The 14,925-nt window shown below is 41.8% G+C and overlaps 1 protein-coding gene across 2 annotated transcripts in view; it reads right to left on the bottom strand.

The window, feature by feature from the left end:
* The window catches only part of unc13c (unc-13 homolog C (C. elegans)), a 138,463-nt gene that overhangs the window by 18,317 nt on the left and 105,221 nt on the right, over nucleotides 1-14,925 (bottom strand). The window contains exons 20-28 of one of the 2 annotated variants that reach the window (XM_033619175.2): nucleotides 12,864-12,960; nucleotides 11,837-11,980; nucleotides 11,523-11,600; nucleotides 8,380-8,457; nucleotides 7,539-7,565; nucleotides 3,512-3,600; nucleotides 2,992-3,129; nucleotides 1,111-1,234; nucleotides 526-585 (exon numbers count right to left, since the gene is read on the bottom strand). In XM_033619175.2, the coding sequence (XP_033475066.1) occupies nucleotides 526-585; nucleotides 1,111-1,234; nucleotides 2,992-3,129; nucleotides 3,512-3,600; nucleotides 7,539-7,565; nucleotides 8,380-8,457; nucleotides 11,523-11,600; nucleotides 11,837-11,980; nucleotides 12,864-12,960 (835 nt within the window). The remainder of the gene's footprint in view (nucleotides 1-525; nucleotides 586-1,110; nucleotides 1,235-2,991; nucleotides 3,130-3,511; nucleotides 3,601-7,538; nucleotides 7,566-8,379; nucleotides 8,458-11,522; nucleotides 11,601-11,836; nucleotides 11,981-12,863; nucleotides 12,961-14,925) is intronic. The other variant, XM_078161087.1, reaches the window with a different exon arrangement.

Below are 14,925 nucleotides of genomic sequence, written 5' to 3'. Positions count from 1 at the left end.
TTAGTCATCAGATTACATTGAGCATTCAGTGACGAGCAGTCAATAATAAATAAGTATTTTAGTCAAGTTTTTATTTTTGAAACTACATTTTAGGCGTATCTTTTTTCGTCAACAGTACTGCATGTTAATATAGTCACAGTTAGTTTAATGATGTTGGTGTCGTCTTGTCATCACCTCGTCTTAGTCATGGAAAAAAAGGTCATTGACAAACACATTTAGTCACCGTTTTCATAAACAAAACTAACGCTGTTTGTGATGAGAGGAAAATAAACATCTATTTTATATTCTTGGCAGCCTATCATGATGTTACTCATGTTGACATTTAGCTACATTTCTGGCTAGCTAACACTGCTGTGAGTTTCTTGTAGTACACTGAGTCTGTTTATGTTTGTATTATCTGTAATGCCTCTGATATACAGTTTACAGTGGAAAACATAATCCATGTTCAGCATATTTAGAGATGTCATGTTTTAGTGAGATGACAATGAGTGGGTTAAGCTTAGCTGAGATTAGTCCAAAGATTACCTTTAGTTTGGACAGCTGTCCCAAGTCCTTGGCAGCATTGAAAATCATCTGAGCTCCTTGCTGTTGGACAGACAGATATTTTTCTGTTACGGCGGGAAAACACTCAATGGATGAATATGAAAGAAATGTTTATAAGAACAAAGTAAGCAACAGGAGATGATGGGGTTAAATGTTAAACATGAACTCATTACTGTAATTGAGTTTTAAAGCTGCTCTTGTTATTTTGGAAACTCCGAGTGGCAGAGAGATGAAAATGTTTGATGATGATGGCAATTAAACTGCTCCTTCATGTTTCCATCCACAACAATAACAAAACAGCAGATAAGATATTCCTGAGATGAAAAATGTCAACGTGGCTCTTGCAGGAGGATTAACAATTCACTCCATGTGTGTGAAGATTTAGAGATGCCATGTTGTTTCATCTCCTGTACAGTAATTTGTGTGTTATGATGGAGCGTGAGAGAGCCGAACAGATGGAGGAAATGAGAGAGAGACAGGTGGAGAAGAGGAGGGAGGTGGAGGGCGGGTCAAGAGATGAAAAGAGTGATAGAAATGGGAAAGAGACAGATAATTGATCAAACTCACGGTCTGGTCACTCAGTGGAGGCAGAACGATTGTTCTCTCAATGGTGTTCAGCACGATTTTCCATAGCTCTTTGAGGACTCGTTTCAGCACTGTCTTCTCACAAATCTTGGCGAATAACATCAAACTGGAGAACGGCAAAAGAGGGGCATTTGTCAGGTCAACTCTTGAAGCACGTGTCTCAAAGTGAGCCAACATGGCTGAAGGCTCCAAGTGATGACGCCTTCAGAAATAATATCATTAAATAAAGAAAAACACCTGTGATTCATAGAATAAATGCAGCAGCTTTATGCTTTAATCTCACCCTATTGTGCAAGCAGGGGTCTCAGAGACAGGAGGAAGGATTTGGTATTTCCATATCATTAAGAGGATTCCCTGTAATACCCCGTTGGCCTCAATGTTGCTTTGACAAATGGTTGAGAGCGATTCCCTGCACTCAGCTGAACCATATCATCGCTACGGTTCTTTCAAGAATGCGACAGAAGTAAAAACAGTCCCTTGAATTAATAGACATTTGCAGATAATGCTGGTCTCTCTTTTCTTCTGGAAACAAATGTAAAATGGGAGTAATTATACTGCTGTATTAATCTGAATTGTGAGTTTTATTATGTATTCATGGAAACAAAGCTGGAAAGAGAAACTAAAAAAAAAATGGAACAAAAAATCATCATAAATGGAAATGTGCTGGGTGCTAATAGGTCCCTGATGAAACCTTACTGACCATCTCAGAGCAATTTCTATGTACCTGTTGCTTCTATTAAAACCATAAAGCTCTTCAAACACGAGTTTGACACATGAGCCCTTAATAAGAAAGTACCATCGTAAGGTAATAATGCAGGACTCGGCATAGTACAATGTACTTTAATGTAGTGGTTCCTAACATAATTATTCAACTGAAAATCACTAAAGCCAACTTTCATGCAGTTTAACAGACTTTTGGGGCTCCCTGTGGCCAGGGACACTCTGTCCACTAGGGTAGTCCAGCCTTGGCTATACAAAAACACTGTCCTTACTTCTGAGAGGACTGGGCATATACATAAGTGGGAAGAGGCAGCTGAAGTTTGTGTCTTTACTAATCAACCTAAACTTATATAGTAGATTCTGATGCAGCAACATCACACTGTCATCAGCTGTTGTTAGCCCATCATAATCTTTTTCAATATACATATGCAGAATCTCTGGGCAACAGGACAAGTTTTTGTTATCGTTAAGCATTTGTTTTTGTTAAGCATTCTGGTTTCTGTTTGTAGTGCGAGTAGTATTGACCAATCACGTTTGAGCTGGCTTTGTTTGCATGCAGGTAAACAGATCGGTGGTGAGTAAAAGAGGCGGAACGCTTTGGCCAAGTCCAGTCTTGGAACTCACTGGCAATCCTCTGATGATGATTTAGCTTTTAATTAGCTTTTTTTCTCATTTATCTGCATTCATATGCAGATGTCTGTTTACAGGGATTAGTTGGAATGTTGTCTGGACTTGTCTCAAGTTGCTAATTGCACTGTAAACAATGACCAGTGCATGAAAGAGGAAATCTTGGCCCGCGTATCCGCTGGTTTCACTGGAACCCCCTGAATTTTGGCCATTGACCCCTCACTGTCATCATCATTGTCAAATGATAGCAGGTGGGTTCCAAGATTGAGCACATTCAAAACGTCTCCTTTTCATCACATCATACAAGTAAATTTCAGCAGATGAAATCCTGTCCTGACATCACCTCGATGCCAAAACTCTCAAACTTGATGGTAATTGATTGCTGAGCCTTCTGACTCTTGAATTAATGACTTTCAATTGGTGTGCAAAAGAGGTTGGCCCTGACTGAAAACCAAATTATAAAACTGCCTCACATTTTAGAGGTTAAACTCTAACCTTGCTTCAGTAGATACCCACTTTTTATCCAGGAGGTCCATAAGAGGCCGGAGGACACTCTCTGCATCCATGGCGGCGTTGCTCCCTTTGGCTGGACCTTTCATCTGAACCAGCTCCTGGTTCATCTGCTTCACGCAGTCCTCGATCACACCTTTAAAACTGTGTGATGAAAACAACAATCATTTCAATCCTTTGCTACTGGGTTCAGATTTTTTGCTGCAGTAGAGCAACTTTAAGGAGATTGCCAGCTCACTCCTGCTGGTCCCATCAGATTATTGGAAAAGATGTTAAGAGCAGGGGTGTCTTTCATACGGGCTGAAATATTTAGCAGCTTGCTGTGCTCACTAAGCATGGAGCACACCAAGAGTTCAAGTCAATTATATTTTGAGTACATGTCTGTCAATAACTAAGCAGTCTTGTATTACAATTCCTTTGAAAGAACAAGACATGAATGGATACATTAGCCTTAATGAAAACAATCCCACACCCACCCACCCACTCACACACATACACGTAAATGCTGAGTCACACTAATGCTCACCTGGAGCCAAACACTCCGCTGAGCTCATCCAGCACCGTGTTGAGTTTATTCTGCAGCTCCTTGAGCAGATCACTGGCCTCTGCATCCAGCTGTCAGTGGAAGACAGACAGTTACTACATCATTACACTCCATTCACTAGCCCACACTCACTAGAGCTCTGAATCTCTGCCTCAACTGGGGTGGAGGTGTTTTGGGGGCGACAACAGGCACAGAGGAGAGGTAACCTGCCTCACTGGTGGCCTCCCTCTCATTCTGCCTGCCATCTGTGCCGAGCGACGCTCTGAATACAAATGGACGGCTCACCTCCGAGCTCTGCAATGATGACTGCTTGCCGAGTCATGAGACATGGTGTCAGCAAAGAAGCAGCCAGCTAGTGGTCCCTCAAAAGGGAATATTTTTGTGCACTATTCCTACACAAGTTAGAGTAGAGAGAGAGTATGCTGTCAGGCAGCCTCGACATTGGTACATCTTTGGGAAATAAAGCTTCTTATGGTCCATAAGGAAACAGTGGCTGCATGAGTTTGTTTCACTACAAAATGTATTTGAGTGTGCAACTTAATATTTTGTTCATTATTTAGGACATCTTGGTGTATGTTGATTAATATCTGTTACTATGCTTCAAGCCACTTAAATTCATGAACTACGTGCCTAGATAGCTAGTATGATATACTAGATATATTAGACATGACCTTGCAAGAAATATTCAATACCAGCTCACACAAACACATTTGTAAAAATTGATTGACAGCATGTATGTGCCCATGCATGGCATGTTTTGGGTTTCTTCAGCGCCATATTTATGCATGTGATGGATGTGCAGATGTTTGTTCCTCTGTGGTTTTGAGCATATCCTGAAAATGCATGGGTGGGTATGGGATATTTGTGCTGTGCTGTGTATGTTGGGTCAGTAACTAGGCTACGTGTGAGTGCATCTGTATCAGTGTCCGCCCCAGTGCTTATGAATTACGTTCGCCATGTACAAATGTCCAAATATTGATGTTTTGGATGGAGGGTGGAGAACACGTCGTTGAGGCTCAGTGCCTGAGATGGATGTGTGAGGCCAGGCACCGCACCACATGCATAACAGATCGTCATATTATATCCGATAAGCTTAGCCATGAAGCCGCTCATCTCACACATTAGAATGGCGGATGGCTCAGGTGGGGAGCGGATGTGTGAGCTAAACCTTTTATAGACATTGTTATTCTGCAGACATGCCTCTATCTGCAGCACAGACAGGACGGATTTATATGTAGGTGTATGTGTGTTCACATGTGCGCGTGGTCGTACTAATGTCACCTCAATGGAAATGACAGCAGCATGCAAGATTTTCCTGTCACAGAGGAAATTGACCAGACGTTTGAGTTGTTATTTCACTCTATGAGTAACAGATAACATCTTTTCAAGTGATAGCAGAAAAATACTGTAGGCCCTGGTGTTTTATCGGTTCCCCTTGGCCTGGGGAAAGTTTCAGACTGGGCTCTAATCTGCTGCCTGGCAGTCTCTGAAATTGAGATTCTCCTTTTTTTCCCCAAGAACACTGTGTCTTAATGGGAATGCTGCTACAGGAAATTCATCCTGCTGTTAGACAAACCAAAGCACCTGTCACCTCCTGAGAGAAGAAAATTCCTTTCTGACTCTGTGTGGCTGCTGATGCTTCAGTCAAATGTCTACCTGAAGACTGCAATCCAGTCAGAACAGCCTTCATTCAGGGGTACTCTGACTTGCCAAGTGAGGCAGTTTGAAAATATCAAAAAATCATCCTCTGAAATGTCAGGTTCATAAAGGTCTTGGATTCGTTTAAAAATGGGATATAATGTTGAGGGGAAAAAAAAGATTAAATTCATTTTTAAAAATGTATATCCCGTATTATGAATAGATCCCATGTCTAATGTCTTTCACTCTCCATTTGCACTGTCAGTAACATGTTTAAAGGGACAGTTTACCCCGACCTCAAAAACACACATTTTTCCTCTTACCTGTGGTGCTACTCATCAATCTAGATTGTTTTAGTGTGAAATGCTGAGTGTTGGAGATATCGGCTGTAGAGATATCTGCCCTCTCCAAAGTAATGAAACTAGATGGAACTTGGCTTGTGGTTCTAAAAGCGCCAAAAACACCATTTGAAAAACTCAACAGTAATGTCTCTTTCCAGAAATCATAACCCGGCTATTGAAGATAATGCAAGCAGTTTCATGTGGGACCTATTTTCTTTTATCCAAACTTCACTTACCAACTGTATCACACAGTGCAAAAGGAAGTGCCACATCTACTCATGGATGAAAGGCTCATGAAAGGGTGAGACATAAAATGAATGGCTTCATCCTCTTCAGCTGAGCTGTAGTGTTAGCTAGCTCATTGGTGCTAGGTGAGCTAGCAGAAGATGTGTGCTGCCTTCCACGTGGTAATACAAGATCTGTGGATTACCTTGAGTAACCAGGACATGATTTCTGGAAAGAGGCATTGCTGTTGAGGTTTTCCAAATGTGTTTTTTTGCTGCGTTGAGCACCACAAGCTCAGCCAATTTCATTATGTTGGAGAAAAGACAGACATCTCCCCAGCCAATTTCCAACACTCGACAACTCACACCAAAACAACCTGCATTGAAACATAGCACTACAGGTTGGAGGAAAGATATGCATTTTTGATCTGGGGGTGAACTGTCCCTTTGAGTTGTATATGTGTACCAATATGACAGCAAGAAATTCCTACACTATATAAAGTATGTACTGCACTTAGCGACTGACAGCATTTTTCATTATGGTGATAAAACTTTATGCAAAGGGAACATCAATTTTGGAACATAGAGCACCTGGCTCCTCCATGGTAGCTAGTTTCAGTCGACACTGACTGACATCCAGAGTCCTCCAGAGTGCACACACTCTCCCCTGGCTGACAGCCTATCAACAGCAGCCCAGCTTTGCTTCCCTTTGCCTGTTTCAACAATACAATATCTACTCGCTGGCAGGTTGTTATTCCGAAACATAGTTTGTTGTAAACAGTGCCAAGTAAATCAAGGCTTAATAAACCACCATCACTAAAGTGAGGAAAGCATATTAGCAAACAGGACAACACCCAAAATAAAGTCTGATACCAATCTGGGGAGATCACTCCATGATGATTCCATAAATGTGGGCACTGTAAGAGATTATTACTAATCTCTGTTATTGGTACTGCTATGATAACAGCTCTTGGCTCTCTGGGAGTTAACTGCTGATAGGAAACTGTTCTGTAATGAATAGGCCACTGTGCAGAGGGGAAACTAATGGAAAACTTTCACCTGAAATACACCTCGGCTGTATAATTAGTATTCAACAGAAATTACTTAAGACATTCTTAAAGATATACCTGATCGTCCATTAACAATGGGTATGCATGACTTTACTTTTCCAAAGGGATGTAAGGACTTCTGGTGTCATTATTCCTTTAGACAATAATGACCTGGGAGTAATCCAGGTCTAGAACTGCTAACTGTGGGGAGGTTTGCAGCACCTCAGCCGAGGGCACAGCTGGAGAGATTTGTAAGTGTTTGAGAAGCTCATTAAACATGGTCTGAAAAATCCTGTCTGAAGCATTTTGTGGCTGCAGCCTGGGGAATGGATAGAGATGATCAAAACCACAGCCAGCAACTTGGCGAGAGTCTGCCTCCACTTTTTGCGTCAGGGACGAAAAAAAGAGGGGGGAACAACGAACTAAAATAAATATCGCACTTCTAAATTAGCCATGGATAGAGGAGTGGCAGACGGGAAAAAAAAAGCAAGCTAAAAATAAAAATGGGATCTGGTGGGTTGAGCCACTATCCCCAGAGCGCCGGGGATGGTGAGCTTGAGCAGTCTGTCCAGAGGGGTGATGGGTAATTCAGATTCCGTATGCTCTGTGGCACATGCTGCTGGAGGGGTTGGGGGAGTGGGGTGAGAAGCGTAGGAGCGTGAGGGGTGGCGGGGAGGCACGGGGGGGAGGGGGCGTGCTTTTTCGTATCATTCGGTAAATGGTGGGAAGGGGTGTTGACGAGTCCTATTGCACACACCTTACAGAAGGACACAACCCCCTCCTCCTGGAGACAGAGAGAGAGAGCACAAAAAAGGAAACGGGGGGGAAACAGAAGACACAACGACAGGAGACAAAACGCAAGGCAAGACAGGCGTTAGATACTGGAGAGAAACATGCGTGTAAGTCACAAGAAGCCGCGGCTGCCGCTTCTCAGGTTAGACTGACAGGTCGACAGGGAGAAATACTCAGCGCTGTGTTTAACTCAAGTCACAGATTTATAGGGTTTTAAATCAATATTTACAAAAACACATGTTATACACAAGGAAGGTCTGAGGTGGGGGAATAGGAATGGGGTACAAAGGGAGTTATTGAGGTGCTGGAGTAGAAGAAGTAGTCGGAGAAGGTGATATTAGCAAACGGAACTACATGTCAGATTAGTCTATTAGATGGTTAAATACAGAACTGAGGGAAGGATTACAGCACATCACTGCTGGGGTCAATTCACTTTCACTTCATATAAATGTCATCTGAACTAATCATTTACATAATCATGACACTGCATTTACTTCACAGCAGAGAGCTGATCTGACGATGGAGATTTAAGTGTTCATACAATCTGGCATCAACCTTGCTCAAGTGTCAGAAGACACTGAATCCTTTCAATCCCCGGGGACTCTGTTCTTCCGCTAACCTTGTGGTTTGACCTTCCAGTGTAAGAATGCAGATTATTGCAGTACAATACTGTAATAATTCATATATTCCATGCCTCTTTTTTAAATTTATTTAAATCCAGGTCAGACAATCTCAATCTAATTGAAAGTGAATTGCCTCAAAAGTTGACACAGACACAGCACAGATACACTCAGGTAGACACAGACCTGTTTGCCACCCATGGACTCAAACATCTTCTCCAGTTGGACACGGAGCTGCTGGATGTTGTTGAGGAGGATGCAGGGCTGTAAAAGTACAAGAATCAATAAATGAGATTGTTTTGTACTGTGCACTGTATGATCCTATGTGTCAGGAGAACATCAGCTATATATTTAATGGTGTTGACATCCCTGAAATGCCTAGTACATTAAATATCCATTTTTTTTTTGCACAGCTATTGACATTGTGCTGTAACAGTTTGTAAGCTTGAGACCAGCCTATATAATTGCAACACATTGTCAGAAGGGTAAAAACAGTCAAATCCATCAGTTTGGGTTTTCTGACACATCATCCATACAAAGATGCTAGGTTTCCGCGCGACATCGACAGTCAGCGGGGGAAACGCGATACATAATACAACAGGCAGAGAAATGTCTGCACTGAGTATGTCAGGCATTATCGATTTCCAGCTGCACAACAAGTTTAACAGATGACGGACATTAATCACATTGCTTTTTATGGAGACTGGGAGTAATTCTTCAGAGTTTTCACTCTTTGCAGATTATGTACATTATCTGCCCAAAAAACAACTGACAAACATACAACCTTACAAAATTATGACAGTGGTAATGGATGGTTCTGAAATGATAATTCTGCGCCCCACAGGAGAGGGATGATTGGTGTCTTTCAATCCACAACGCAGCCAATAGTGTCTCTACGGCAGCACATAATAGCTTCCTCTCTACTAGATTTATGAGCATATTTGTACGGGAGTGATAAGATATTCTAAATCTGAGTAAAAGCAATGGAGATTTCTCTCGGCTACATATTTCTCCCTGGAGTGAGGGTGAAAAATATAGAATAAAGGGTTCGGTCCACTAACGCTCATACTGGTTATATTATAATCCATTGGATAAATGCCAGAGGGCTGCTGTGACATCACTCATGACTACATATACCAAAGAGAAAGAAAGACAGTCATTTCACAGGGGTGTGTTTAGTGATTTAGAGTATATGGTGGGGTATTTGCTGATTAAATAGGGTGGTGCTAAAATTACAAGTTTGTCTGCAAATAGTATCAATATCAAGAAATGTATTAATAACAGCATTATGTTTATAGAGGCAGAAATTCTAGATCAGTGGTTCCCAATCTGGCCATGCCCCTGGGGGTCCGAAGATAAATCTGAGGCTTCACAAGATGATTACAGAAATTTTCCCTTACAAAAAAAAGCTGCCTTTATTATTGTGACTTTTGGGGCGGCACGATGTTTGGTTGCTTTACAGTAAGAAAGTTTTAAGTTTGAACATGCTGGCCGGCTGGGGCCTTTCTGTTTGGAGTTTGCACGTTCTCAATGTGCTTGCGTAGGGTTTTCTTTAGGTGCTCTGGCTTCCTCCCACAGTCCAAAGACATATAGGTTAGATTAATTGGTGACTCAAAATTGCCTGTGGGTGTGAATGGTTGACTGTCTCTGTGTGCCAGCGCAGTGACTGACTGGCGACCCGTCCAGATTTTTCAATTTTCTTCACAGACTGCAGCAACCAGTAGCAACACCTTGCAGACCCTGCCCTGCCCTTACATATGTGTATCTTTGGGCCTTAATAAAATGTATATGAGTGAGTTGTAAAGAAATTCACACCCTGTACAGTTGTCCTGAATGTTGAAATTAATTATTGAGACCAAAACCGGTTTTTGTACCAGACAGTATACATGTTTATTTCAGCTGTAAAGTTAAGCATTTCAAAATGGGGGTCTACAGGGATTGACTCTGTTTTAGAGCCGGCCTCATGTGGTCATTCAGTGAACTGCAGTTTTTGGCACTTCGGCATTGGCTTCATTGGCTTTGTACCTCCCAAACAGACAGGCCTTTCTGACGGGGACGTGAGCGCAAAGTGAAGCTTATTTTTACTATCTTCAAAGCCAGATTCTATTAAGTACAACAGTAATTTTACCTCGCTGAACACGGGAGCTGCAGTTCTACCACTGCCTTCATTGGTTCGTTTGTTTGTGTTATTGTGTGACTATTCCGAACTGTCCCTTTAAAACACTGAAGTCACACAATAACACAAACTAACTAACTGATCAAGGCAGTGGTAGACCATCAGTTCCTACATTCAGGGATTTAAAATTTCTGATTTTGTCAGTGGAGTGTGGCTTTGAGGAGAGCATAGCATGTGTTTGGGAAGCACTGAACATATGACTGGATAAATGAGACTTGGATAATAATGCATCAGTTGTTTGAGAGTTTTGTAAACTGAGTTTTGATATAGTTTTGCCTATGACTTCAATTCATCAAGAATTTTCTCTGTTTTTTGATTCTTTGTTCATCGAAAGGCATGCAAGAAAATCAAACATGGGGTGAGTAATTGATAAACAAGTGGTCATTTGGGGGTTGAAGAATTTCTTCAAGGGGTCATAAGCCACAAAAGTTAAGAACTACTGTTTCAGATACTCATCTTTACTTAAACTACTGCTGTCTTTTAACAAATCAGTTTGTTGTTAACAAAGACAGACACAGTATATTCTTGGTGAAGATGGTTATGATGTCAATCATGCATTGTATATGTGACAGTCTAACAAATTGGGGATTAAGTTTAATTTGATGTAATCCTGCTACTGTACAGCTCCATCTGCCTCTTACTTCCTTTTTTCCATCATCTGTCTGTTCGGTCCTCTCTCGAGGAGGGACATTTCATGTTTTCTCTGGGACAATTGTAATGAGCCTGTCAACACTGTACAGAAACATCTGCCTCCTCCGCTAGTACCCTGTGTGTTATCTCTCACTTCAACTTCAAAGACCAGTGAGGATAATTAGGCCACTCAGAAGGCTCTGCATTTAGTCATCCATCACATTAAACAATGGACAGAGAGCCTAGAAATACCAATGACTTCTTCCCATCAGCTATGGGCTGTGACATGAATGACTGCATCTTGGTTAATAGAGACACTTTGTTAAGTGCATTACAAAAAGCGGGGCAGGACTGGAGCGTAAAAGAGACTGTGCTGCCAACTGAAACACTCTTCATGCAAACTGCTGTTAGAGACAGTCATCATGGAAACACCGTCATCTGACTAACCATATTTGCATTTGGACAGAAAACACTCAATGTAACCTTTGCTATTGACATTTGCAGACTTTGAGTGGGCACTTACCACGTTCTCCTTACTCAAATACAAAGGAAAGTCCTTGGATATGATTGCAGCATATTGCAGAAGAACTTTGTTGATAGTCTATAGGAAGGGAGAGAGACAATTTTATAATTGCGGTGCGCTTGCTGTTCTGTTATTGCATTGCTGGAACTCACTGTAAAAATTTAAGCAGTCACAACCTAATAACAAGATATTATCAAACCAAATAAATATACCACAGAGCCTCCTTAGATCAATGGCAAACTCTTTAACTGTGACTTATCACTCCCCACAGTAGTATTCAGGGCTCACTAGGGGGGCTTTCCAAAGAGCCTGACCTTCGCAAAACGGCACATGAAGTGAGCCAGAGCCTGTGGGTTTGGACACTCAAGCTTCTTGATAATCTCAAAACTCTGGTTTAGTTGAGTGAACACATCCACCACCGAACATGAAAAGAGGGCGTGCTCCGAGGTTTGCTGGAACTGTTGAAGGATGGAGAGGGGAAGAGAGGGACATAAAGATTGAGACAGAGATAGGGAAGTTGGAAGAAGGAAAAAGGAAAGACACAGATGTAGAATGTGAGATCTTAAGAGCTTTAAGCACCTCAGAATAGAGAGGCATTATTTAGTGATTTAGCACAGTAAAAAGGCAGTTCAATTAATGTACCAATTACTTTATAACTACACTGCTCACAAAGCAGAAATCTAGACCACTTACTGCCAATTGCACTTGCAGGTGTACTGTTAACCCTCTCTGCATGAATGCTCAGTAGCTGCTGAGGTGCACTAATAAAATGACACTTAAGCTCCCTGTAATTTCAGAGTTATTTTGTGTGCGTATGTAGTCCTGCGTTTATTCATGACTGACATAAAAGTCAGATGCAATGTTATGTTTTATGTGTTTCAGTAAGGATGAATCATAATTTTATCTTCAAACTGTTCAGTGGATAACCGTGGTTACACAAATCACACACATAAATCACAAATGTATAGTTCTATGCAATGCAGCTAGAGGATGCATCAGTATATTGCAATAACTTCCGTGCCAAACTTGTTTTGGGAAGCTTACACCCATTTGTCATCGCTGCCTAATATCCTTCCGTGCCTTTCCTGCCCTAAAAATCACATTTTGCTTCCTGTTTTTATCAATTTTTAATTCAAATTTCATTCATATTCCTGTCTTGTGAAGTCTCTTGGCGAGGAGTGTTTTTGACTGTGTGAAATTTCCTTTATCCCCCACACCCTCTACCTCAAGAGGTAAATTCAGTCTAGCAGGCCGTCCTTGTGAATAAGAAAGCAGATTTAAGTGTCTTTGTTGGTTAAATTCAAAGCTACGTATTGAGAAATAATTCAACACTATACTCACTCCATCTTTCTTGTCCCTCTCCAGTGCTCCATTGAGGAAATCCATGGCAACATCCTCGTTCTCATCAAGCCACTGGATGACAAATGGCTCGAACCACCTAAAAAAGAAAACACTCTATAATTGAAGGGTCAAAATTAGGGATGGGCAAACGATCAAAATTCATTATCTGATCATCAAAAAAATTAACGATCAATTATCGATTAATTGATAAGCGAGTATTTCAAAAGAGAGAAAACAAAAGAGTGCAGTGCAGACTGTCGCTGCAAGAGAGCGCAGCTGCCCCAGTTTTGAGCTTCAACCCCCCAGGCCAAAGAGGAAGAATGGCGCGCATGTGCAGTTCACCCCTGGGTGTTTACAACCGTTGCCAGCCAGAGTTACAGGCTTTGGTTTTCAGCAAAACCTCCGTCTTTCAGTGGCGTAGTGTTTTCAGAGGCCTCAAGGGAAGCTGGCGAGGCTTTGGAGAGCGATGAGAGCCTCCGTCTGGTTCTGATTTTTTTGCCTGGCATAGGTCCGGCGGGGGTCTCGTAGGTCCGTCGAGCTGCCGTGCTCGCCGGGCAGAAGGGTCTCGCTGGCACGGCAACTCGCCGGGCGGGGGGGTCTCGTTTGCACAGTGGACCTATGCCAGGCATTGTAGGGGAAACACTGCGACTATCGATCAAAATTATTTGTGATCGATCAAAAGCCTTAACAATCAATTATCGATAATCGAAAATTGATGCCCATCCCTAGTCAAAATGTAGCTGGGAGGCGTTTTTTTTTAGCATTTTGTTCATCGCACCAGATGCCTGACACCAGAGGAATCAGGGTTTAGTACATGAACAATTAAGAGGCCAAAGCTTTTTAGTTATTTAAAAATTACAGGGGAGCCACTATATTTAAAGGAGATCAATAAAAATTGATTACACATTTAAAAAAATCATCCCAAAAAGACGTAGCAGATTCCAGTGTGGTTTTGGCCAAGGCTGCAATCCATGCAGGCGCTAATATCAGGTTTCAGTTTGTGGACAGATTAGACTGCAAGGCTCAGACAGAGGACAGCAGAGGACAGGACAGGCCGGGGCGGATGAGTCGGGTAAGGAAGTACATTTGTTAGTGGAATAATAATGCTGTTCTGTCTGTTTCACTTTGCCATTCCCTTGTTTAAAATAGTGCCTGAGCCTGTCCTCAGAGCAACGGATGTCCCCCCAAAACTGCTTTGTACTCTGGCTAAGGGCATCTGCTACAGGAGGGAGAGCCAATAAATAAGGTGGGTGTGGCGACAGTGAAAGAGAAGAGAGACGGGCAGACGGAAGAGAAAGACTGTGAGTGTGTGTGTACAGTATGAATCAATCCTGCTAGGAATGGTGATTGAGTGACAGCACTGGCGAGGGGGAGGGGGAGTCATTACTCTGATAAGACTGGTAGGATGGGAGAGGGCATTGCGTTCCCCACTTGCATTACATTTGTTTATATTGCAGCTATCCCTGCTTTGCTGCACATGATTATGCATGCACAATGGAAAACAGGACTATGTGAAAAGAACAAAAATATGCTTTTCGGCAATAAATTTGTCTCCTCATCCAAAACAGTTTATGATCAGCTTGTTTAAAGGCTTGCTGGAATAAACTGCCACCACAGATTACATGGACATGACTGTTTTACAGATTCAGTCTCAACCAAAAACTGATCTGAACATGCTTAGTCTCATATTCATCACAATTTCTGTGGCACTGGAATATTAAAATCAAATTATACAGTAATTAAAAACAGTTTTGGTCAAGAAAAAGACTTCCTCAGGCCACAAAACAGTTTCCTGTGGAGTCCCACAGAGATCAATCTTTGAGCCTCTCCTTTTGTCAACAATATGTAATGAAGCCATTTAACAATTAGACATTTGACTTCTTTTGCAACATTTCTCTCAATTGTAGTCTGCAGATCTTCTCCTCTTAGTTTCCTGCAGCCCTGTTTGTTTTAAATTGAATGTTACAGGCAGTCTGTTCATGTTCTATTTACAGTTTTAACACTTAGCGAGTAGAGAGACAGACTGTAACAATAACTGTACAAAGTGTACAAAAAGAGCAAT

The sequence above is a fragment of the Epinephelus lanceolatus genome, chromosome 2 (assembly GCF_041903045.1).
Source record: "Epinephelus lanceolatus isolate andai-2023 chromosome 2, ASM4190304v1, whole genome shotgun sequence".
In the NCBI taxonomy this organism is placed as follows: domain Eukaryota; kingdom Metazoa; phylum Chordata; class Actinopteri; order Perciformes; family Serranidae; genus Epinephelus; species Epinephelus lanceolatus.
The sequence above is the reverse complement of the archived record's forward strand: the minus strand, read 5'-3'. Positions and strand labels throughout refer to the sequence as shown.